At 34.7% G+C, this 27,083-nt stretch overlaps 2 protein-coding genes across 2 annotated transcripts in view; one reads left to right on the forward strand and one right to left on the reverse strand.

Annotated features, from left to right (window-relative positions):
* Positions 1 to 27,083, reverse strand: part of LOC120423726 (calpain-11-like) — a 164,227-nt gene that overhangs the window by 106,081 nt on the left and 31,063 nt on the right. The gene's annotated exons all lie outside the window — the stretch shown is intronic.
* LOC120423727 (uncharacterized) lies at positions 16,400 to 25,235 on the forward strand. The gene is made up of 2 exons (XM_039587633.2): positions 16,400 to 16,986; positions 23,001 to 25,235. The coding sequence occupies exon 2, from the start codon at positions 23,006 to 23,008 to the stop codon at positions 24,794 to 24,796; it is 1,791 nt and encodes a 596-aa protein (XP_039443567.1). The 5' UTR covers positions 16,400 to 16,986; positions 23,001 to 23,005; the 3' UTR covers positions 24,797 to 25,235.

The following is a 27,083-nucleotide window of genomic DNA, read 5'->3' on the forward strand; positions in this document are numbered from 1 at the left end:
CGATTATAAAAAATAAATATTAAAAGTTTAAAATTAATTTATTTAAAAAAAATATTTTTTGATTTATTTGTTTACTAAAATTTTATGTATCTCAAAGGTCTATGGGTACTTCGGGATGTCCATGGTCATCCAAGGACTCCCTGGAGTTAAGATCTACGAGTCTACCGCCGTAACAAGCAAGAGGTCGTCGGATTTTGACCCCGGATCATGTGCGTATAGCATCAGTGGATATGGTAGACTACTGTATGAATGTGTTGGGATGTTCATGGTCATCCGAGGACTCCCTGGTGTTAAGATTTACGAGTCTACCGCCGTAACAAGCAAAAGGTCGTCGGATTTTGACCCCGGATCATGTGCGTATAGCATCAGTGGATATGGTAGACTACTATATAATTGTGTTGGGATGTTCATGGTCATCCAAGGACTCCCTGGAGTTAAGATCTACGAGTCTACCACCGTAACAAGCAAGAGGTCGTCGAATTTTGACCCCGGATCATGTGCGTATAGCATCAGTGGATATGGTAGACTACTGTATGAATGTTTTGGGACGTCCATGGTCATCCGAGGACTCCCTGGTTTTAAGATCTATGAGTCTACCGCCGTAACAAGCAAGAGGTCGTCGGATTTTGACCCGGAATCTTGTGTGTATAGCATCAGTGCATATGGTAGACTACTGTATGAATGTGTTGTGATGTTCATGGTCACCCAAGGACTCCCTGGAGTTAAGATCTACGAGACTACCGCCGTAAAAAGCAAGAGGTCGTCGGATTTTGACCCTGGATCATGTGCTTCATTCATTCACATTCATATAGTAGTCTACCATATGCACTAATGCTATACGCACATGATCCGGGGTCAAAATCCGACGACATCTTGCTTGCTACGGCGGTAGACTCATAGATCTTAAAACCAGGGAGTCCTCGGATGACCATTAAGATCGGTCGTCGGATTTTGACCTCGAATCTTGTGTGTATAGCATCAGTGCATATGGTAGACTACTGTATGAATGTGTTGTGATGTTCATGGTCACCCAAGGACTCCCTGGAGTTAAGATCTACGAGTCTACCGCCGTAACAAGCAAGAGGTCGTCGGATTTTGACCCTGGATCATGTGCTTCATTCATTCACATTCATATAGTAGTCTACCATATGCACTAATGCTATACGCACATGATCCGGGGTCAAAATTCGACGACCTCTTGCTTGCTACGGCGGTAGACTCGTAGATCTTAATGGTCATCCGAGGACTCCCTGGTGTTAAGATCTATGAGTCTACCGCCGTAACAAACAAGAGGTCGTCGGATTTTGACCCCGAATCTTGTGTGTATAGCATCAGTGCATATGGTAGACTACTGTATGAATGTGTTGTGATGTTCATGGTCACCCAAGGACTCCCTGGAGTTAAGATCTACGAGACTACCGCCGTAACAAGCAAGAGGTCGTCGGATTTTGACCCCGGATCATGTGCGTATAGCATCAGTGGATATGGTAGACTACTATATAATTGTGTTGTGATGTTCATGGTCACCTAAGGACTCCCTGGAGTTAAGATCTACGAGACTACCGCCGTAACAAGCAAGAGGTCGTCGGATTTTGACCCTGGATCATGTGCTTCATTCATTCACATTCATATAGTAGTCTACCATATGCACTAATGCTATACAAACATGATCCGGGGTCAAAATCCGACGACCTCTTGCTTGCTACGGCGGTAGACTCGTAGATCTTAACTCCAGGGAGTCCTTGGATGACCATGAATATCCCAACACATTCATATAGTAGTCTACCATATCCACTGATGCTAAACACACAAGATTCGGAGTCAAAATCCGACGACCTCTTGCTTGTTACGGCGGTAGACTCGTAGATCTTAACTCCAAGGAGTCCTTGGATGACCATGAACATCCCAACACATTCATAGTCTACCATATGCACTGATGCTATACGCACATGATCCGGGGTCAAAATCCGACGACCTCTTGCTTGCTACGGCGGTAGACTTGTAGATCTTAACTCCAGAGAGTCCTCGGATGACCGTGAACATCCCAACACATTCATATAGTAGTCTAACATATGCACTGATGCTATACGCACATGATCCGGGGTCAAAATCCGACGACCTCTTGCTTGTTACGGCGGTAGACTCGTAGATCTTAAAACCAGGGAGTCCTCCGATGACCATGGACACCCCAACACATTCATACAGTAGTCTAATATATCCACTGATGCTATACGCACATGATCCGGGGTCAAAATCCGACGACCTCTTGCTTGTTACGGCGGTAGGCTCGTAGATCTTAACACCAGGGAGTCCTCGGATGACCATGAACATCCCAACACATTCATGCAGTAGTCTACCATATCCACTGATGCTATACGCACATGATCCGGGGTCAAAATCCGACGACTTCTTGCTTGTTACGGCGGTAGACTCGTAGATCTTAACTCCAGGGAGTCCTTGGATGACCATGAACATCCCAACACAATTATATAGTAGTCTACCATATCCACTGATGCTATACGCACATGATCCGGGGTCAAAATCCGACGACCTCTTGCTTGTTACGGCGGTAGACTCGTAGATCTTAACACCAGGGAGTCCTCGGATGACCATGAACATCCCAACACATTCATGCAGTAGTCTACCATATCCACTGATGCTATACGCACATGATCCGGGGTCAAAATCCGACGACTTCTTGCTTGTTACGGCGGTAGACTCATAGATCTTAACTCCAGGGAGTCCTCGGATGACCATGGACATCCCAACACATTCATACAGTAGTCTACCATATCCACTGATGCTATACGCACATGATCCGGGGTCAAAATCCGACGACCTCTTGCTTGTTACGGCGGTAGACTCGTAGATCTTAACTCCAGGGAGTCCTTGGATGACCATGAACATCCCAACACATTCATATAGTAGTCTACCATATGCACTGATGCTATACGCACATGATCCGGGGTCAAAATCCGACGACCTCTTGCTTGCTACGGCGGTAGACTCGTAGATCTTAACTCCAGGCAGTCCTTGGATGGCCATGGACATCCCGAAGTACCCATAGACCTTTGAGATACATAAAATTTTAGTAAACAAATAAATCAAAAAATATGTTTTTTAAATAAATTAATTTTAAACTTTTAATATTTATTTTTTATAATCGTACAAAAAATGCTAGCTGTGGACCCCTCGAGAACTTGACAACTTTTTTATACATTTGTATTGGTTGTTTCCGTTGTGCTTAAAGGAAATGGCTATGCACCAGGCGCTTCCATATTCTTGTAGATGGCTCATATAATTGGGAGGAGACGCATGGTTTTTTTTTAAATAGTTCGATTTTTTATGTTAAAAAATGTACCAACTTCTCGTCAGTCCGCGTGGACATAAAATCAAATTCTGTCAATTGCATCGGATTCGGGGATGTCTTTTCTCTCAGGAACGGATGAGATATCGTTAATCCCTTGACACAAGTTTTGTTTTGTCGAGTAGTGTTACTTTAACACTCAAACGCTCCCCGAATAGACGGTAATAACTAAATTCATGCCATTTCAATAACAAATACTGTAAAAATAACAATAAGTGTTATGGATTCTTCTTGAAAAATCAATTTTTGCATAAAAGTTAAATAACAGTTTATGTTATTATAACAAAAAATTTATTGTTCTGCCAAAACAACATTGGAATAACATTTTTTGTTATGGAATAATACCTCTACTGTTATTGGAATGATCAGATTAGTTGTTAAAATAACAAAAAATAATAACAAAGATTTGTTCGAAGAATAGCTAAAAATGTTCTTAGTCTGTTATTACAATAAAAATTCAATAACAAAAAAATCATTACGACGAATAACAAATCTTGTTCTAAATAACATAAAATGTTATTGGCCTAGTATTTTTAAATATCAAAAGATGTTATTCCCAAGTTATTTCCGTCTGCTCGAGTCGGCTAATCATTTTGCCCCTATATTTTTTCTTAAAAATCTCATACCTTTTGGATAGTACTGACCAAATGCTTTCCGGTGGCAAAAGATCAAGATTTGCCTACATCTTCAACTGTCAAATGGGGGAAAAATATGGTCAAATTTTGCCGGAAATATTTCGGATTCCGTTGGGGTACCTCGGACCTCCTAATAATCTATCAATAATCTCAAAGCGTCGTGATGAGATGAATTCTTATCAGAAAACGAACTACATTATCGGATTCTTTGGACAATTTACACTACAATTTTACACTAGAACAGTGAAGAATGAATTGTAAGTATCATGATCAGGGGTGACATTGGTGAGAATGGGTCATACAAATTAAAGCATTTTTGTATGACCCAATCTCACCACAAAAGACCCAATGTCACCCAAAATGACGGTATTATATTATTGAAAAATCTTTTTCTGTCGAATTTAGAGTAGCAATTCGACGTTGTCGTGCTATCTTGTCGCACACGCCATTTCGACGTTCCGAGAAAAACGCGTTTTAATGTTTGACCTTGAATAAACAAAAACGAAAGCACGCAATGTAAACAATAACAAACAAGTTTGGTTTGGCATTCTGTGCATTGTCCCGAAGTTTGGTTAAAGTTGGTTGCTGGAGTCCCGAGTTATAATTACAAATGTTAACGGTAGTCTAACTTGTACGTGCGTCAAACGCGTTCTGACCTGAAATCCCTTTGCCCTTTGTCGCACTTTCATCAATTTTCTGGGAGTGACAAGATAGCACGACAAGATTGAAACTTCTTTCATATAAAAAGTGACAAATATTCGGAGCACTCAGGATTGAAATCGAATTTTGGGGATCTGTGCTGCACAAAATGGCATTCTTAATTCAATTTTTCAGAAAATGCACGTACGACAAGTTAGCATGACGGCGACGATTTAAGCTTTTCAAATACTTAACCATTAGTTGATTTTTTCCAATGAAAAATCAAAAGTTATCTTACAACGGTCTATTTGACTTTTAAGCTGAAATTTGTAAAAAAACTAACTTAATCCACCTATGTGGTTGATGCCTTCCTCACTTTTTACCAACAATGGATAATATGAGCGGTTTGGACACATATTTCAGATATTTTTTAGATCCACAAAAATAAGTACACAGATAAGTGATCATAACTCGAGACAGGGTACATCAATATCACTTGAGTGGTCATAACTCGAGATAGGGTTGCCAGATCTTCAATGTTGTGGACTCGTTGGAAAGGTCTCTCGATTACCTAACCAGCGATGGATTCGATGATGGATCCGGACATCGTTTACATACATTTAGGTGAGATCCGGCTTCAAAAAAGTACATAAATATCACTTAAGTGGTCATAACTCGAGACAGGGTTGCCAGATCTTCAATGTTGTGGACTCGTTGGAAAGGTCTCTTGATTACCTAATCAACGATGGGTCGGATGATGGATCCGAACATCGTTTACATACATTTAAGTGAGATCCGGCTTCAAAAAAGTACATAAATATCACTTAAGTGGTCATAACTCGAGACAGGGTTGCCAGATCTACAATGTTGTGGACTCGTTGGAAAGGTCTCTCGATTACCTAACCAACGATGGGTCGGATGATGGATCCGGACATCGTTTACATACATTTAAGTGAGATCCGGCTTCAAAAAAATACATAAATATCACTTAAGTGGTCATAACTCGAGACAGGGTTGCCAGATCTTCAATGTTGTGGACTCGTTGGAAAGGTCTCTCGATTACCTAACCAACGATGGGTTGGATGATGGATTCGGACAACGTTTACATACATTTAGGTGAGATCCGGCTTCAAAAAAGTACATAAATATCACTTAAGTGGTCATAACTCGAGACAGGGTTGCCAGATCTTCAATGTTGTGGACTCGTTGGAAAGGTCTCTTGATTACCTAATCAACGATGGGTCGGATGATGGATCCGGACATCGTTTACGTGCGTATAAATGAGATCCGGCTTCAAAAAAGTATATAAATATAACTCAAGTGGTCATAACTCGAGACAGGGTTGCCAGATCTTCAATGTTGTGGACTCGTTGGAAAGGTCTCTCGATTACCTAACCAGCGATGGATTCGATGATGGATCCGGACATCGTTTACATGCGTATAAATGAGATCCGGCTTCAAAAAAGTATATAAATATAACTCAAGTGGTCATAACTCGAGACAAGGTTGCCAGATCTCCAATGTTGTGGACTCGTTGGAAAGGTCTCTCGATTACCTAACCAACGATGGGTCGGATGATGGATCCGAACATCGTTTACATACATTTAAGTGAGATCCGGCTTCAAAAAAGTACATAAATATCACTTAAGTGGTCATAACTCGAGACAGGGTTGCCAGATCTACAATGTTGTGGACTCGTTGGAAAGGTCTCTCGATTACCTAACCAACGATGGGTCGGATGATGGATCCGGACATCGTTTACATACATTTAAGTGAGATCCGGCTTCAAAAAAATACATAAATATCACTTAAGTGGTCATAACTCGAGACAGGGTTGCCAGATCTTCAATGTTGGGGACTCGTTGGAAAGGTCTCTCGATTACCTAACCAACGATGGGTTGGATGATGGATTCGGACAACGTTTACATACATTTAAGTGAGATCCGGCTTCAAAAAAGTACATAAATATAACTCAAGTGGTCATAACTCGAAACAGGGTTGCCAGATCTTCAATGTTGTGGACTCGTTGGAAAGGTCTCTCGATTACCTAACCAACGATGGGTCGGATGATGGATCCGGACATCGTTTACATACATTTAAGTGAGATCCGGCTTCAAAAAAGTACATAAATATCACTTAAGTGGTCATAACTCGAGACAGGGTTGCCAGATCTTCAATGTTGTGGACTCGTTGGAAAGGTTTCTCGATTACCTAACCAACGATGGGTCGGATGATGGATCCGAACATCGTTTACATACATTTAAGTGAGATCCGGCTTCAAAAAAGTACATAAATATCACTTAAGTGGTCATAACTCGAGACAGGGTTGCCAGATCTTCAATGTTGTGGACTCGTTGGAAAGGTCTCTCGATTACCTAACCAACGATGGGTTGGATGATGGATTCGGACAACGTTTACATACATTTAAGTGAGATCCGGCTTCAAAAAAGTACATAAATATCACTTAAGTGGTCATAACTCGAGACAGGGTTGCCAGATCTTCAATGTTGTGGCCTCGTTGGAAAGGTCTCTCGATTACCTAACCAACAATGGGTCGGATGATGGATCCGGACATCGTTTACATGCATATAAAAGAGATCCGGATATATGTGAAAACACATTTTTATACATAACTTTTGAACTAGTTATCGAAACTTCAAACAATTCAATAGCGATGTATGGGACCCTAAACCAAGTCGAATGCAACTGGTTTGGTCAAAATCGGTTCAGCCAGTGCTGAGAAAACTCAGTGAGAATGTTGGTCACATACATACATACACACACATACACACACACATACACACACACATACACACACACATACACACACACAGACATTTGTTCAGTTTTCGATTCTGAGTCGATATGTATACATGAAGGTGGGTCTTTGAGCTTTTAATAAAAAGTTCATTTTTAGAGCAGGATTATAGCCTTACCTCAGTGAGGAAGGCAAAAAATCACATTTAAAAAGTTTATGCATTCTTCTATTATTTCAAGTTGCTTAGTGTTTCTTTTGATATGTACTGAATTTCTTAAAAGTCAACTGGTATTTTTGCAATAATTTGTTGAAAACACGTAATTTGTAGCCCTTTCTCCTGACCCTGAGGGCATCCCCAGTAAAAGGCGACAATCGTCGGCACATTCCTCCCTTCCAAAGGTTTCTCCTTCTCAACACTGTTTTTTAACGACACGATGATGATACTTTATTATTACTTTATCAGTTAAAACCGCCGTACACGCGCAAGCCCCCTTTTCCACGGTCCCCGGAATCGAAATCGATGGCTCCCTTTGCGCCGTATTTGCCAACGGGCACAAACGTCACCTCAGCAGCACACGTTATTGACTGGAGAAGTGTGATTGGCAATTGGCCGGGGCGCTAATGACAAATACTGGCGGCAGAGTTCGCATAATAAGCTGGGCACGATCTGCCGCGGCGGTTCTTCGTGACGGTTATGAACTCTGCGATTTGTGTGTGACTCGGCCAAAGGGTCACTGGAGTTCGGAATTGATTGCGGCAGCTGGGGTTGTTAGCATGGCCGTGGTAAATGCTCGGGTGTGAATGGTGTGAAATTCCTTTCTATTAATGACCTAGCAGTGCGGCGCATAGGCGTCCAAATTAGGCCATCGAAACAAAATTCCAAAGGGTCTCAAAAGATAGCTATCGAAAGCTAATCAATCAGCTGGTGGAAGCGGTAGCCAGGTGAAATTACCATATGATTATGGAGTGCAGACTGCACGCTGCAGGCAACGTCTTCGCCGTCCCTTCCGAAGGAGACTTTCGGACATTCCCGAGCACCCGAGTGTTGCCAGTGATGGGGGAAACCTCCACTATCTTAGATTTATCCTCGAACATCTGCTGATAATACTCCCAACACTGGCCAACGCCAGCTCCAACGAGGCAAATTTAAATTAACCTATCAACACTTTGCAGAATCGACTCTGCAGCTCCCGACGGTGCCGAACTGTAATTATTCTTCCCTGTTTTCCCCCGTCTTTAATCAAGCCGACACACTGCAGCAGCTGATTGACTATCGATCGATTTATTTCGCTGGGCTCCCTGGACAGATTGTGCAACTTTGGCCAATTTCAGCCCGGCAGAAGGAGAAAAACGCCCCACTTTTTGTTCGCCAGAGTGGGTGCAATAGTAGTGGTGGCGCCCTCCACTTTAATGCACTGCGACTAAACTAATTTACTCAATCTTCGTGATTAGATTGCAGCGCCGGGCTAGGTTGAACCGTCAGTCCTTCTTTCGCGGTGTGCTGTAAAGTGTCCGTGATGTGGTGCAAATGATTTTGTGAAAGCTTGAGGGTGTAGGGCGTTTTACCTTTGGCCAGGTGATTGATTTGGCCCTGGATGTATCTGTGAGTATTGCAAAATTTGTAATTTTTATGTTATGTAGAAAAATAAAAAAATTAATAACAGAAAATTAAGGACACTTGAGCAACTCTTCCCCAAATTGTAGAAATGGATTTTGTTTGTATTGTTTTAAATTGGCTCAAATTTATTGGGAGCCTTTCTTGTGACCAAAGAAGCTTTTTTGTGCCATTGTTTCACCTATTCAAGTCTCCATACATTTTTGCAGATGTCCATACAAAAAAAAATGTACGTGAATATTCGAAAATATGTATTGAAGAAATTTGCTGAACGATTTAGTGTCTCCGGAAAAAAATCTGGTTTTTTGAGGACTATTCAGAAAAAAGGAGCACGGAAAAAATGGTTACAAAAGTCAGTTTAAAAAAAATTGTTTTATGTGTTTTAAGGGACAAAAACTCGCATCTTGTGAGCTATATGGGCAAAAATTCAGCCACCAGATTATGATTCTTTATAAAAAATAGAAATGTTACCCAAACAAAATTTCTGACATAAACTTTTATAAAATTAAAAGTTTGATTTAGACTACACCCAAAACTGGGGAGCGCTTGTCCGAGAAAATAATGGCTTCGAGCCAAGAGAATAGCAGTACCATTGACGGAAACAGAGAACACAGCTCGAGATGGGCGAGATAACTATTCTATTCACAAAAATGTTCATCCGTCAAAACAAAAAACAAAAAGTTTCGACTACGGAAATCGAACCAAGGACCTTTCACAAACTAATTCAATGACTTATCTGTCTCGGCCACCACAGCTTTGTGACCAAGGAGCGGTCAAAAGTCGATATATGACCCTTGTTGGAGATTTATTGTTTCAATTAACGAATGAACGCTTTTCTTTTGATAGTGTGAGTTGGTAATATTATTCTATTTGAGCTCTCAATAAATCATGAAGGAACGAATCTCTCGACTCTGAATTGTGGATGTACAAATTTGCAGTTTTTCGAATTTTAAAACATGTAGCCATCTTTGAAAATATTTTTTTTCGAAAAGCTCAGAAAATTTCTAAAAAATGTCTTTTTAACAGCGAATAAGAGTAAATAAACAGGAAAATATAAGTTGTCAAAGTCTCCGTCAAACAGCCTCCATTTTCTTAAATCAAGAACTGAGCAACTAAATGTCCAATCTAATATATTATAAATGAAACAATTGTCAAATGTTCTGAAGACTCACATTGCAAAAGGGCCAAACATTCAAAATTACGCCCTTTTGAAATGCCATTTTGCATCATTAGTTTCTTTCCAATACAAGTCTTCATACGATTTTGCAGGCTGGTCATAGTATTAAATCTCCAGATTTTTTTTATTGGTCCTATAAACGAAATTTTAATTCTTCGCTTTATGAGTGTTTTTGAATACCTCTGGCGGTTTCAAAAACACCCAAAAAGCAAAAATTAGAAATTTTGATCATAGGATCATTTAAAAAAACTCGAGAGTACATTAAGAAAGAATTTTCAAACCTAGTTTGTACTTTAAAAAATTTGAGGTTATGATTTTTTCATATTTTTTTCAGGCATAAAAACTATGTTTTATGAAACTAAAAAATTATTCTAAAGTTCAATAAGCCGTTTTAAAGTGCATTTTACACCTGCTCAGTTGTTTTGCAATCATTAGTTTTCAAAATATTCAATTATCGAATAATTTTTTTTTTCGCCGAAAAAAAACTTTATGCGCTGCTGTACATAACAATTCCACAAAAACTGAAAATATTTTTAATCGATCCCAGACATGCTCAATATGATTTTAAATGCAGGAAAATGCATTTCTAGTTGTTTTTAGTTAGTCAGACTTCTTTTTCCTTTTAAATTTTGAAGTTTTTTGAAAACATTTTTTTGCCCCCTGAATTTTTGAACCGTTTTTGACATAAACTTTGAAAAGTATTTGCAACGGCCTAATTGTAAAAAACTTTTTCATAACTTTTATTGGTAAAATCGCGATAACTCGTGATGTTTATAAGCAAACCCCTTATGTCTATATATATATCAAAATTTTTGTAATTGTCTGCTCTACAACTTTGTAGAACACTGTTACACTCCACTCTAAAAAATAACCCTGCAAAGTCAGAAAAAATACTAAATTTTAAAATGAAAAATTTGGTTCTAAATGAAAAAATGAACCTTCTGGGACAATGTAGATTTGAAAAGTACATTAAATTTCCCTTAAAATGACATGTTCCAAAAAATTTTACAGTCAAGTAACGGAAAATGGGAAAATTTTTTAGTGTTTTTTTCGATGAAAAATACGATTTATCGGAATTCTGAGTCGCCATCAAATCGGGCGTCTATTTTTACATAAAAGTCCCTTTGACACCAAATTTCTATCTCATCACCGTTTCAGGCTGCAAATTATTGAAAAACACTTCTTTTTTTGCATGTTCAAAAATGGAAGGGGTCGTACCGCCCCTCCGTCACGAGATTTCAAAAAACGGACCTCGGATTCGTGATCAAGGACAAAAGTTACCCCTTAGGACAAAGTTTCACGCAAATTGAAGAGGGGTCGGGGCAACTTTTCCCGATTTCGTGTGAGTTGGTAGAGAATTACCCATAATCAAGTTGAAAAAGTTTTTCTCAGTATTAGTTAGCTATTATTGTTCAATTAACCATGTCTCCCAAACTATTGGTTTGTTTTTCAATTTAGAAAAATAAAGTGTTGATTTCTGCTATTTTGAATCAAAATATTAAACTTGATTAAATCAATCAAAATAAGTTAATATACCAATTTTGGACATTTTCAAATGTTAGGAAATGTCGAAATGTTTTTATTAAAAATAGCAGAAAAAATTGTTAAATTTTTCAACATTGAAAATCTATACAAAAGTTTCGATTCGTAATTCAAAAATATGGGCTTATTAGGTTGCACTTTAAAAAAAAACAATTCAAAAATGAGAAATTGTAGGAAACTGTATCAGCTTTGAAAAATTATTATTTGCATTCATGTTGGTACTTTACATGAAATATTTTAAAATTGTAGAAAACTGGACAAACGGTTGCACCTCACTTCAGTAATTTTCTATTACAAATTTGATATTTCTTACAATGAATTAAAAAATTAAGTACAGAAACCATCCCTTTTACAGAAACCGTCCCTTTTGAAAAAAGTCATCAATTAGTTTTTGAATAAGCGGCATAAATTAAAATTTTGAGCAATTGAAAATATGTTGATGGACTCCAAATGATTCATAAAAAAGTTTGAACTCATACCACCATACCAAAGGCTTTGAGATAAACTTTAAAGTATTCTATGAAAAACAAATTTTTGTTTAACTTACGAGTAAACAAACTCTGCAAAGATTTTATTTACAAGCTCAACATTTTTATTTGGCAACCTGAACTTAGATTTCAGTCAGGAACTGAAAATATATTGATCAGTTGTTGAATTTTTTTATGTCCAGATTTTGGAACTATATCATGTTTGCTGCAGTTCGTACTTCCATGTTATTGTTTTAAGATAATTTGAACATTCATTCATTCATGCTGGAGACGTTTCAAACACAAAATTAAATTGTAGTTTTGCGAAACTGACTGATTTCCAGCCAATTAATACTTCACTATTTTCACATCCTGAACTTCACATTCCTCAACCTGCCAGCAATTATAACCCGCGAGCATCCGCCAACTTCCATCGCCAAAGCTGCCAATCATGCACCCAGACTCTCTTCAACTTTTATGCAGTCACCTCTAAGCCATTTCTCCCAAAGAAAACATAGTTGTCAACCGCCAGTGTCGCGCTTCACCCTCTGAATATGTTTACTCTGGCCCTCTAACTCGTCACTCAGTTCAACCTGCACCTTGTGGGGCTCTAATCAAACAAAAGCAAAAGTGACGCGGCGGCGGAGACTTCAACGAAAGTTTCTCCTGCCCGGCGCTGTGGGCTTAGACCATCGCATGTTAGGTTAGGTTACGCGGGAGAGGAAGTATTTAGAGCCCGTTTATCGTCCCTCCCGAACAACAACCTCGCCGCTATGACAACCAAGTCGACTAGCCGATGATGAGGAGAAAATATGCAAATTGTTGAGCGCCGATGAGAGTGAAATTTCAGCAAAACCTATCAATTTACTATGATTTCTGGAATTGGCGGCTGGGAGGTTCGCGCTGGGATCGCGACCTGTTTTAATGTTTTGCATAATTCGACGAAACAGAAAAAAATGGTTGATTTGAGCGCCTCCCCCTCGGCAGACTGTATCATTCTGCTATGTTTTGCATCCGCTGCTGGACGGGTAGAGAGGGTTTCATCAGAGATTCAATTTTCACGTCAACTTTTAGTTGAGGTTATGATCTGTTACCTTAATTGTCGTTTTTGTCCTCGACCGTCAGCTATCTTTGGATGGTCGTCTGATTTTGAGTCCGGTTTTTGCATTGTTTTAGAAAATCTTTACAAAATGTTTATTGCGTCAAAAAAGCACAACGTCCAACTCCGTCAGCCACCTGGGACACATCATCAACCGGAGCAATTGCATCTTTCGCAAGTAAGACATAAATCGAAGAGTTCGGCGCTGGGAAGGGAAATTAACGACCGCCAAGATTTTCGCTTGCGGGCCAGAAATCGATTGAACTGCGCGCGCGACTTCATTAAAGCTTCACCCAATAACAACATCAACCACCACCACCCCGTGAACCAGAGGAAAGAAAGTGGTTTTTCCTGTGTGGTGTTGATCACGGCGTCGTCGTCGTCGCGGGTTAACGCCACCAAGACAACCCCCCTGATGAAGTTATGATTGGTTGTCCAGCGCGCCCAGCGAAAATGTTAATCGATAGCTGATTAGAAGTCGGGGGGTTCGTCGCTTGGGTTCAGAAACCGTGTGAAAGTCGCGGTGGGGTGAACCAACAAAGTCAGCCAGAGCTGACCCATTTCCGCCCCGAGAGAGTCAATGAGAGCAGCCGCGATGAAAACAACAACCCCGCTCAACGAGCGAGGGTAACATTTTTTCGGTTTTATCATAATTGGATCATTTTCTCTTTCGGGATGACTCGACCGGCAAAGACGACGACGACGGCAAGTTCATGCAGTTTGGCGCTGCTGTGGGAATGAAGAAGTGTCGAGAAAATAGGTTGAATGTTGAATTCTCGATGAGTATTCTTTTCAACACGGTTCTCCTGAATTGATCGTTATAAATATTTATGCTCGTCTAATGGGAGGAGAGACGGTGAGAGTGGTGGATATTCTTGGAAGCCAAAATAGCTGGAACGACCTGCATTGAACGGGTTGAGGTGAGACCTAAATCCATCGAAATATTTCTTATAATAATTGCCTCGGGGGAAGAAATTAATTCCGTTTGAAGCATGGTCAACACTTCAGATGATGGAAAGGGGAATTGTAAAAAAAATTAGGTGAGTAGAGCTGTCATACTTAACTCTGTATTGTTAAATTGTTTAGATAAAATCTGCAGAGCAAATTCAAATGAAAAAGCATTGATTTTTCGAAATTTAAACAGAAGTATACATTTTCCTTATTTTTTTGTCTTTTTTGATTTTCAAAATTTATAAAAAAAATTATGAGAGAATCTAACTTAATTTTATTCATTTTAATTTCTGTTTTTATATTTTTTTCCAACTGGTGAGGTTTGTCTCAAGATTATTATTGTGTAAAACATGTACTGGGTCCGGTCCCGGTGGCATTTTATATACATACAGCATATAAATTTAGAAAATTTCAATATTTTTTATAAAGTTGTATGATTTTTTAAAAGCTGTCAATCCATCAATTGACCCCCACACTCAATTTGAACATTAAAGTTGCTATTCTATAAAATTTTGTTGAAGAATAGCAATCAGAAGCAGGATAAGATAAATTTCAAATTTTCCGGGAATTCCCGGATTTCCCGGGGAAATTTGTAAAAAAATCCCGTTTCCCGGGAATTTTGTAACTCCGGGAAATTGGACACTCTATACGTAACTATTTGAAAATCTTCATCTTATGAAGGAACATAATGATTGATATGGTGTATTCGGCAAATTTCTAGGTATTTATTTAATAGCCATCATAAAAAAATAGGCACAGGATTTTTTGTGATTTTTAAATTTATTGTTTATCAAAAACTTTTCCAAAATCTTATTGTTTTATTTAATTTATTATGTATGCGGGCATAATTTTTGGCCGCCGAACCATTAAGTATGTGATTTTCTTCGAATAAATCTTAACCAAAAAATGATTAGTAAGGTTATTTTTTTAAATTTAATTTGCATTCTTTTAATTTTTTTGATAAACTGCACCGTTTTCGAGATATGGCCTCGACAAAATTGATTTTAACAAAAATATCCAGTTTTCCTTTTAAACACAACAAAAATTTCGAAAAAAATAAAAATTTGAAGAAATTGAATTTCTGATAAAAACATATTTTGAATTATTAATTTTTCGCAATAGTCCTCATCAACACATACAACTTTTGCGAAGACACTAAATCGTTTTTTTTTTCTTCTTAAACACAACAAAAATTTCAAAAAATAAAAAAAAATAAGGATTTGCAGAATTTTTTTTTTGTTAAAAAGATATTTTGAATAATAATTTTTATTCAATAGTCCTCATCAACACATACAAATTTGGCGAAGTCACCAAATCAATAAGAGCGAGTTTTTCACCGATGTGAAACAGGTCGTATCGAGGTGCTCCGATTTGGATGAAACTTTCAGCATTTGTTTGTCTATACATGAGATGAACTCATGCCAAATATGAGCCCTCTACGACAAAGGAAAGTAGGGTAAAACGGGCATTGAAGTTTGAGGTCCAAAAAACATGAAAAATCTTAAAATTGCTCGCATTTCCGTAAAACTTCATCAATTCCAACTCTCTTAGATGCATTCGAAAGGTCTTTTGAAGCCATTTAAAATGTGCTATAGATATCCAGGATTGGTTTGACTTTTTCTCATAGCTTTTGCAAATTACTGTTTAAAATGGATTTTTTTAAAACCTTAATATCTTTTTGCAACAGCCTCCAACACCCATACTCCTATAGGTCAAAAGATAGGTAATTTCATGAACTATAAGCTTACGGTATTAACTTTTTGGCCAATCGCAGTTTTTCTCATAGTTTTACGATTTTTCTAGAGCAAACATTTTACAACGTTAGTTTTTGCCCTGTAGGCCAAGAAGACGGCACTTTTTGGTCTCAATTTTGACATATTCGGAATCCATCCGGAATCATAGCAAAAGCTATGAGAAAAAGTTAAACCGATCCTGGATGTCTATAGCACATTTTGAAGGGCTTCGAAAGACCATTCGAATGCATCTAAGAGAGTTGGAATTGACAAAGTTTTACGGAAATGCGAGCAATTTTAAGATTTTTCATGTTTTTTGGACCTCAAACTTCAATGCCCGTTTTACCTCACTTCCCTTTATCGTAGAGGGCTCATATTTGACATGAGTTCATCTCATGTATAGACAAACAAATGTTGTGCACACGGATTGCACAACTTTGCATTCTTAGCGTAGCTCCAATGAATGGTTTGCGTTAATCACAACGCACGCATTGCAGCTGACGCTAAGGGAACGGACGATAAATCAAGTCTCGTTTTCGTAACATTCACGCATTGATGCGTGTGTCAAGAAAATAGGTGACCCATTTTCTAGAACATTGATGCGTGGATCAGTAAAAATAGACTAAGAGGATTACCCAAAAGCGAGGGTGACGAAGTTAACGATTCCGTTGGTCCGTGGTGCAACCTGTTGAGATGCATGGCATGAGTAAAATTAGATTAAGTGATTCCTAATAAATATGCCCTGCTCCGAGGAATCGGAGTCAGTTATGTTCGAGAAGTATAGTGAGTCAGTTCTTCCATATCACAAGTCCCAAGAAGATACAACACTGGTGTCGAAGTAAAAATTTAAAGTGTTAAAGTGTTAACCGAAATCAAGTGATAAGTAGCTCAAAAGAAGAGAGCAAGTAAAGTTCTATCAAAAGTTTACAAAAGAAAAAAGTTAAGTGAACAGTGAAAACCAACAAAACATCGGAAACTGCAGCAACAACAACAACATCAACAGGTTAGTACCACTCTCAAATAATTGACCAAATTATTTTGTTTTGTGAATTTATGTGAATTTATATAAACTTATTGAAAAATTATCTTGAATTTAAGTTTTGTTTTGAAAAATATGATTTTTAATGAGTGATACTACTCCAAGATTACTCAGATCTGGTATAGTACCAAAAAAACTGTCATTACCAAAAAGTGACGAAATAAAATTAAAATTAAAAAGCCCTTTAGAAACCTTATTTAAAAGGAAAGTAAAGAATCAGGGAACTCAAACAGATCCTGAACTAGATCCAGAAACCGATACTTCAAGTGAATCTGGATCAAGTGAAAAAAGTTTTGTAATTAAAACACCAAAAATGGCATCAATTAAACTGGAAAGTGTCCCAATTTTTGATGGGATTTATTCAAAATTAAAACAATTTGTAGAACTAATCGACGTAATTTACGAACTTGAAGATGGCAAAGATAACGATAAAATCTTTGCCAAAGCCGTTTTTTATTTACGTTTGTCCGAGTCAGTTCGGAACAAAATAAACGTAAATTTTGAATCATGGAAACAGTTGAAAGAATTGTTGGAAAATCAATTCAAGCATGATCCAACAATATCTTTCAAACAGGCAACAAAATTTAATCAGTTGGCAATCATGGAGACTGAAACACTTTCGCAATTTGTCGATAGGTTAATCGACAATTTAGAAGCAATCAGATCGTCAAGTGAAAGTGAACAGAATTTGTGGCGGCTTGCTGAGGAGCAAGCCATAGAAAAAGTAAAAGAATATTGTCCGAGGAATAGTCGGATAATATTAGGAAATCCCTCTTCTTTAGAAGAGGCCAAATTTGTTTTAGAAACCAAAGGAATTGGTCAATCTAAAGTGACAAAGAATTTCAAAACAGTTGAAGAATTAGCTCGTTTAGAATGGCAATCAGAGCCAGTTAGTTCTCAAAATTGTTGGGGTGCTCCAATTCAACAAAATTTTAAAAATAATTACAGACCTCAAGGAAATTTTAGATATAACAATCAAAACAATTTCCAAGGTAATTCCAGTTATTTTCCACGATATCAAAATCAAAGATATCATGATCAGAGATATCAAAATCATAGATATCAGGATCCAGGATATCAGTTTCAAAGATATCAAAATCCTAGATATGAAAATTCAAACTTCAGAAATAATTTCAATCATAACAACAATCACAATCACAATAATCATAATAATCAAAATTTCAGACCACCAAATCAAAATTCTTACAGAAATTACAATAACCAAAACCAAAACGGTAATCCATTTAGACAAAATTATCCTAATGGTCGAAATTTTCAAAATAATATTATGAACACTCAAAGTTTTCCTGCTATCATGCCTAACAGTGAAAATCCTGAGACTGTTCAATTTATTGACAAGAAGGAATATGAAGAATTCTTGCAGTTCAAATTGCAAAAAAACTTGTAAATAATAGTGATTTATTCTGCGTCACTAAAAGAGAAATTGATAAAAGCCAGAAAATCAAAAGAATATATTCATTTAATATTAAAAGTTCACCAATGAGCATTCATTTCACAAAAAATAATAAAAAACTTAATTTATTAATTGATACAGGTGCAGATATAAGTCTGCTTAAAGCAAGTTGCTTAGACACAGGTGACGAAATCTATTTGAATGAAAAAGTTTTAGTATCTGGAATTTCTAACGGAATTCTCCAAACATTTGGGACTATGAAAAGTTGTTTTTCTTTCCCTAATGGAGAATTTCATTTCAAATTCCATGTAATGAATAATGACATAGGACTTTCTAAAATTGATGGAATTTTAGGAAGGGATGTCATGTATCCATTAAAAAGTATTATAAATATGAATGATAAAACATTCAAATTAAAACATAACAATGATGAAATCATTTTTAAAATTCAAGAAAGAATCGAAGAAAATACAGAAAATACTATCAATGAAAATAAAAAGATAATTGAAGAAGATAAAATTTGTAACAAAGAAGTTTATGAAGATATTAAAAAAGAAGAAAACAATGATGAATTAAAAGATGATGAAATAAGTAAAAATAATGTTCTCAATTATTATGAATCTGACGATTCCAAGTTAAACGTATGCGACGATACCAGGCCAGTATCCGAAGAAAACGAAATTGAACTGAATTGTCATAAGCATATTAATATGAATATAGCTAATGAAGTTGTCTATCCGGAAGACAATTATTTATTAGATGATTGTTCGAGAACTGAAAACATATTAAAAAATAAAAATATACACTCAGATGAAAATTATGCAATGAGAATCTCTATACTAAAAAAAGAAATAAAAATCGATCCACTATTGAATGAAGAAGAGAAAATATCGTTAAAAAAGATTATTGTTAATTATAATGATATATTTTTTATCGAAGGAGATAAGTTATCATGTGCGGATGTAGTACGACATGGTATAAATTTGTCGACAGATAAACCAATTTACGTAAAACAATATCCACTTCCACAAATTTACCGCCAAGAAGTGGACAAACAAGTTTCAAAAATGCTGAACGACGGAATAATTGAATCAAGCACAAGTGCTTATAATAGCCCATTGTTGGTAGTTCCAAAGAAGTCGGAAAATGGAGAGAAAAAGTATCGCGTAGTTGTAGATTTTCGTAAATTAAATGAAAAAACAGTTGCAGATACTTATCCAATTCCAAACATTTCAGAAATTATTGATCAACTAGGAAATTCTTCGTTTTTCTCATCTTTAGATTTGGCATCTGGTTACCACCAGATACTAATGGACGAGAAAGATAAAGAAAAAACCAGTTTTTCTACTAACTTTGGAAAATACCAATATGTACGAATGCCATTTGGTTTGAGTAACGCTCCGAGTACTTTTATGCGTTATATGAACAATATATTTGTGGGTCTTCAAGGCCACAAATGTTTTATTTACCTTGATGATATTATTGTTCATGGCAAAACTTTAGAGGAACATAATAAAAGTTTAGAAGAAATTTTCTCTGTTTTAAGAAAACATAATTTAAAACTTCAACCAAACAAATGTCATTTTTTAAAATCCGAATTAAATTATTTAGGACACATTATTTCCAGTAATGGTATTTTACCAAACAAAGAAAATATAAAAACAATTGATAATTTTCCCATTCCAAAAACTGTAAAACAATTACAATCATTTTTGGGTATGGCTAATTACTATAGAAAATTTGTTCCAGAATTTGCAAAAATTTGTCTACCGCTTTATAAAATTTTAAAAAAGGATAATAATTTTAAATTTGACGATAACTGTTTAAATGCATTTAAAATACTGAAAAATAAATTGATTACTCCACCAATTTTACAATTTCCAAACTATACTAAAATATTCATCATCACTACTGATGCGTCTCAATATGCACTGGGAGCAGTGTTATCACAAGGTGATGACATTGATCTGCCAATTGCGTATGCAAGTACAACCTTAAATAAGGCCGAAGTAAACTATTCTACTATAGAAAAAGAACTTTTAGGCATTATTTTTGGAGTACGGCAATTTAGAACGCACGTATTAGGAAGAAAATTCATTATTAGAACCGACCATAAACCATTAGTCTACCTTTTCAATCATAAAAATCCTTGTTCTAGATTGATAAGATGGAAGGTCGAACTGATGGAATATTGCTATGACATAACTTATAAACCAGGTTTAACAAACGTGGTAGCTGATTGTCTCAGCAGGATTCCATCAGAAACATTAATTGGAAATTTCAAAGAAGATGAATTTGAAGAAAATAAAATTTTCAAGTTTAACTTATATGTTCACTACACAAAAGTACAAAAAATGAACCTCACAAATTTAATTATATCTAAAGTTGGTGTCATAACAAGAAATCACAGTAAAAAAGATTTTCAAACATGCATTGAAGATAAATCTGATGCCCTATTTGCTTTTACCAAAGTGGATAAGATTTCTGAATCTTGTGTTGCTTTAACTATTAAACAAGTAAACAAAATAGATGAGAATATTCCAATTTTAAATTTGATAACAAATAACTTGGTAACTATAACCGTTGATAAAACATACCAGAAAAACCCGGAACAATTATTTAAAAAAATACAAAATTTAAAAGAAATTCTGGAAAAATTAAATAAAAATGAATTATGTTTTGAAAAGAATGATCAACATGTATTGAAATTTTCTTTAATTTTGAAAATGCTTAAATATGTTTTTCGAGATACTAAAGTTAAGCTATATTTACTAAATAATACAACGGAATTCAATCAACAAACTTTAACATCCCCGGATTCTCTTGAGGAAATACCAAAAGAATTTAAAAAACAAGAAACAATAAATAATGACAGATTAAATCAGTTAACAAATGAATTAACTTTGTCAAATTTTAATGAATTAAAAAATAATTTTGATATAAATAAACTAAATTATAAAGTCTTTCAAAGCCCAGTAACGCTAGAAAAAGTTTCAAACAAATGTTTAAAAATATTTTTTAAGATTGTCCAAAATATGAATCATTCTAAACATTACAAAATAATTTGCAAAAGCAATGAAGTAGAAATTGAAGTGATGGAAGGATCACAATTTTCTGTGGAAGATATTTTTGAAATTTTACTATTTATTCGTAATTTCTGTTCAACAAACTATTTTAAAAATATTGCTATAGACTCTTTCCCAAAATGTTGTTTCGAACACGAATCTGAAATAATCAAATTATTAACTAAATACATTTTTAATAACAGCAACATTAGTGTTATATTAATACAGAATACAGTGAAAACTTTAACTAACATAGATGAGATAGAAAATATACTCCATTTATTTCATAAATCAAAACTAGGAGCTCATACTGGTACAAAGCGAATGCTTAAACGAATTCAAGACTTATATATTTGGAAAAATATGCGTAAAGATATTGATGCATATGTGAAAGATTGTGTAGAATGTGCACGATCAAAAATTAGAAGAAAAACTAAAATGCCAATGGCGATTACGACCACGGCACATAAAACATTTGAAAAAATATGTATGGACATTGTTGGACCTCTGCCAGTTACAGAAAAAGGCAATAAATATATTTTAACAATACAAGACGATCTTAGTAAATTTTTATTTGCTTTCTCCATTAAAGATCAAGAAGCTATTACGATTGCTAAAGTCTTTGTTGAAAAATTTATTTGCGTGTTCGGAGTACCTAAATCTGTTTTAACAGATAATGGTTCGAATTTTATATCAAATCTTTTCAAAAATGTTTGCAAACTTTTAAATATTAAAAAAATAAATATAAGTGCTTACCATCCTGAATCTAATGGGGCACTTGAAAGAACACATCGCACTGTTAAAGAGTTTTTAAGAGCTGAAATCTCCCATAAGCATAAGGATTGGGATACGCTTTTACCGTTTGGTTGTTTCGCTTTTAATACAACTAAACACACCAGTACTAATTTTTCTCCATATGAATTAGTATTTGGGAAAAAATGCATTTTACCTCAGACATTAATAAGAGAACCAGAAGTGTATTACAATTATGAAGATTATTTGCTAGATTTAAAAAACACATTACGGCTAACTCAAAATGAAGCTAGACGCCAATTGATCGAGAATAAACAATCTTCAAAAGAATATTTTGATAAAAAAGTTAATCCAATTAATATTGAAATTGGGGACAAAGTGTATATTGATAACATTGCAGTGGGTGTTGGTCAGAAGTTACAACCTTTGCGTAACGGGCCATATGAAGTTATCGGAATGAACTCAAATGAAACGGTTACTTTAAAAATTGGAAATAAAGAGTACAAAACTCACAAAAATAGACTATTTAAACCATAGATAGTGGAAGGTTGAAAAAAGAAAATATGTTAAAACGCTGTGCTTACGAATAAGATGTAATCTAAAATGTCTTATCCGTATGTATTGCGAAGTAGAAGTACCTTTTATTTATTTTTTCTAAGTTACTGATATTATTTTTTTTTCTTTCTCATAGCAGCAGTTGTATGTTTGTTTTTCTTCTCTTTTGTTTTGTGTCATTTTTATTTCAGAAATCATGTGGATTCTACTTCTCCTAGTTGGATATACGTCAGCATTAGACCTTAGTTCAACAAAACTGGACAAATCAGGAGCAGTGCTGGAGAGAATTCCTAATGTCGCTTTTGTTAAACAACATCTAAAAATGGCCACGTATGTCGATCTGGACAAGCTGAAAGAGGAAATGAAATTTGCACAAAACATGACTGTCATGACGAAGGATGCTTGTGACAAAATGTTGGCTGTTAATATATCAAAAAACTGTGAGTATGAGTTGTCATCTTTAGTGAGTACATGGGATAGTGTATCTCATTCAATTAGTATTTTTAACAATAAAGATAAACGTTCTGCTCCTTGGTTGGGTGTTGTCGGTAAAATAGCAAAAACTATTATCGGAACTCTTGATGCTGATGATGGACTGTTTTACGAGGAACAGTTTGCGAAAGTAAAAAGCAATGAGGATCTTTTATTAAAGCGTATCAATAAACATACAATAATCTTAGATTCCATTTTTGATTTGTTAAATAAAACTAATACGCCAACCTCTGATTTTTTCAAAAATTTTAATAGTAAGCTTGACCATTTTGAAAAATCATTTTCTGAATTTCAAACAAATGTTAAAAATGAGTTAAAGAGAATTAGCGCAGAACTCGTATTCAGAGATTGTTATGCAATTACAGAATCTGTTGTTTTAGCATTAAAGTCAAAAGTAGATCTTTTAGTTACACTTCTTGGAGGAGATAAAGATCATTTAAATCCATTTTTATTTTCACCGAGTATTTTATATAATAAACTAAGTGAAGCAAATACCTTTATTCCAAAAAGTTCTAAACTGCCATTGCCAGTAAGTTGGGCACACATTTTTGAATACTACAGAATTTCGACAGGATCTCAACATAGATTCGGGTCTTATTTAATTTTTACAGCAAATATTCCATTGGTACATAGCGAGTCTTTCAACGTGTTTAAATTAACTCCTGTCCCGGTTAGAATTGAAAACAACAAATATTCAATTTTTAAATTTGACAATGATATTTTGATCGCGGACAATGACATGAAAAAATTTTCAATGATGGACACGGAACATTTTGAACATTGCCAGCATGCTGAGAATTTAACTTTATGCCCACATATATTTATTATGAAAAGTAGTCCCTCTTGTGAAACGGAGATCTTGAAATTTTCAAATAATATCGAAAAAAATTGCAGAAGATCCATTATTCAAATTGACAACTTATTATTTATAAAATTATTCAAAACAAATTCATGGGTTGTTGTTAATCCACAATCGGAAGTTGCGCATTTGAACTGCTTAGATTCCAGCAAACCAGTCCAGTTACGGGATTCTTCTATCATTGAAATAAAAGCCAACTGTAAATTAATTTCAGAGCATATTAATTTATACCCTGCTCAAATGATAGAATCCAATATAACAATTTATTTTAATTGGAATCTTAATTTTTCCAAAATTAATTTCAATTTTTCTTCTGATTTTAACATTGATTCAATTGAATTTCCAAAAATTAATGTGCCAATTATTAACATGAAAGATGCTAAAACATTAGCAAATCTTGGTAAAGATATCGAAGTTTTAAAAAAAGAGAAAATCGAATTACAAAATCTAAATAAACAAAACACTAGCGATTTTATTATTCAGACTTCTAGCATTTTGTTAATATTTGCCATCTTTGGCTATATAATTTATGATAAATGCATAAGAAAAAATAAGACAATTAATATCAATACAATAGAGATGCAAAAAGAAGAAATACAAGAGAAAACATTGGTACCGTTTAGAAGAAAAAAATAGATGAAAAAAAAATTATTTCTTGCAAAAAGAAAATTACATAAATATATTAGTTAAATAATATTAAAAAGTTTTAAATTTTTTAGACAAAGCGCACTTTAAAAAATTTGAAACTTGAAAATATTAAGGTATATTAAGTAATGGAATCAAATTGAAAAAAGTTGCACTCATGATGAATTCAATTAAAAAAAAAAAAAAAACACGGTTATGAATTAAATATAAGAAAAAGATCATTTGGATAAAATAAATAGAATCTGTAAAAAATTGAGATTAACAAAGAAGACAATTATTTCGGCTAGATCAATAAAAATGTTTGTAAAATGTATACTCAAAATGATTGAAAAATTTGTATTCAATAAAACTAGTAATACTATTCTCAAAACAAAAAAAAAATGTAATTAACACTTATTGTTAAATAAACATTAGTATCAATGAGAAAAAAGAAGGAAGAAGAAAATTTTCAACAAATTGAGATCAATGTTCATCAACGTGGTTTACAAGATATATGATTTTAAAATACATTTATTACATATTTGTTACATTTATTACAGACAATAATAAAATTATGATATTATATTTTTAAACAATATTTATTTTAATAAAAGTACAAGTTAGTTTATAATCATTAATGATTAGACAAAAGCACACAAAAGGAAAAACATTCAATAAAAGGATTTATAATTATTTGAGTGATTCTATGTTCACTGGTCAGATAGAAAAGGAAATTCGAATCAAATGTTACATATATATATATTTTTTTATTTTTATTCCCACAAACTAAACATAATTTCATAAAAGACAGTAAAAAAAATGAATAAAACATGAATACACTTTTATAGAATGATAACCTAATAACTTGATATTTTAAAACACTATTAAAAACAGATTGTAAAATAGAAGAAATTCAGTAAATAAACCATTTATTTTAACAGAAAAAATTGTTAAAAAATATGAAAAAAAAAAATTTTTTTTGTAAGACAATTTAGTTTATAAAATTTTATTTCAATCAATGTAACTTTCAAAAGTAATTTGAAGATAAATATCATTATCATAAAACAAAAATACTGGAAATTAGTTAGTAACATACATTTATATCGGTAAAAAAAAAAAAAAAAAAAAAAAGCTGTAAAAGAGTTTTTTGTTAGGGGGAAGGGAACCCCTTCGTCGTTAAACGCATCGACAGTGCAACAATAACACATCCCCGCAATCTACAGAACAACAATAGGACCAAGGACAAGACCAACAACTGCAACAAAATCGTAATAGTGGAGAAAATCATTTTCGGACGACTTCGGAGATTCAACGCATTTTCAACGCCTACATACAGCCATCCTGATCAACCATAAACATTCAAAAGTTTCAAAACAAATACAATCAAAACATTTTTATGAATAAGCACATTACCAGATAAAAAATACATTCTATAGCCAATTTGCACATTACATCTAACTCAGCTATACGGGAAATATTTATATTAAAAGAGAAAAAATGTATAATAGAAACCACTGACAAGTATAATTGTTTTATAACTTGAGAATCAGAACAAAATGACCATATTATTTACACTATCTATAAATTCCATAAAATGAAGAAAAATAAGAAGAAGAAGAAGAAGCTAAACAAAAGAACACACACAAGCATATATACATATTCACTAACACGAACTCAAATACAATCAAATACAACATTTATGATAATTTAAGGACAATGCAGAATAACAATTAGGTTATTAACCTAATTCACTTTAATTCCTTTTCCTTAGTATCCATCCCGAATAAATTGTGTCCTACTAACCCCGAGTCAACCGCGGGTAATCGGTTTCCACCATTAACATTTAGTTTTAGTTTAGTACGTAAGTAGTTTTAGGAAATAAATTGAAGAATGCAGAAAAATACATAAGCCAGTAAAGAGCATATAAGAATACCCAAAACAAATTTAAACTCAGATGTTTCTCTGAAAAAAGTCATGTCAAGATATTGACCCAAGTAAAAGAAAATTAAACTTGTAAATGCGTAATATTGAAGTAGAAGACAAATTTCGAATTTGGCATACAAAAGGAATATGAAGACGTATTATGAGATAAAGAGCAAAACACTGTATTAAGGAAAATCAGCAAAGCATAGTGCGAAAACTAATGTAACATTTATTAACGAGTAAACATGCAGCCTTCTTTCGGAGGGGGTAGTAATGTTGTGCACACGGATTGCACAACTTTGCATTCTTAGCGTAGCTCCAATGAATGGTTTGCGTTAATCACAACGCACGCATTGCAGCTGACGCTAAGGGAACG

This window comes from Culex pipiens, chromosome 2 (assembly GCF_016801865.2).
Source record: "Culex pipiens pallens isolate TS chromosome 2, TS_CPP_V2, whole genome shotgun sequence".
NCBI lineage: Eukaryota > Metazoa > Arthropoda > Insecta > Diptera > Culicidae > Culex > Culex pipiens.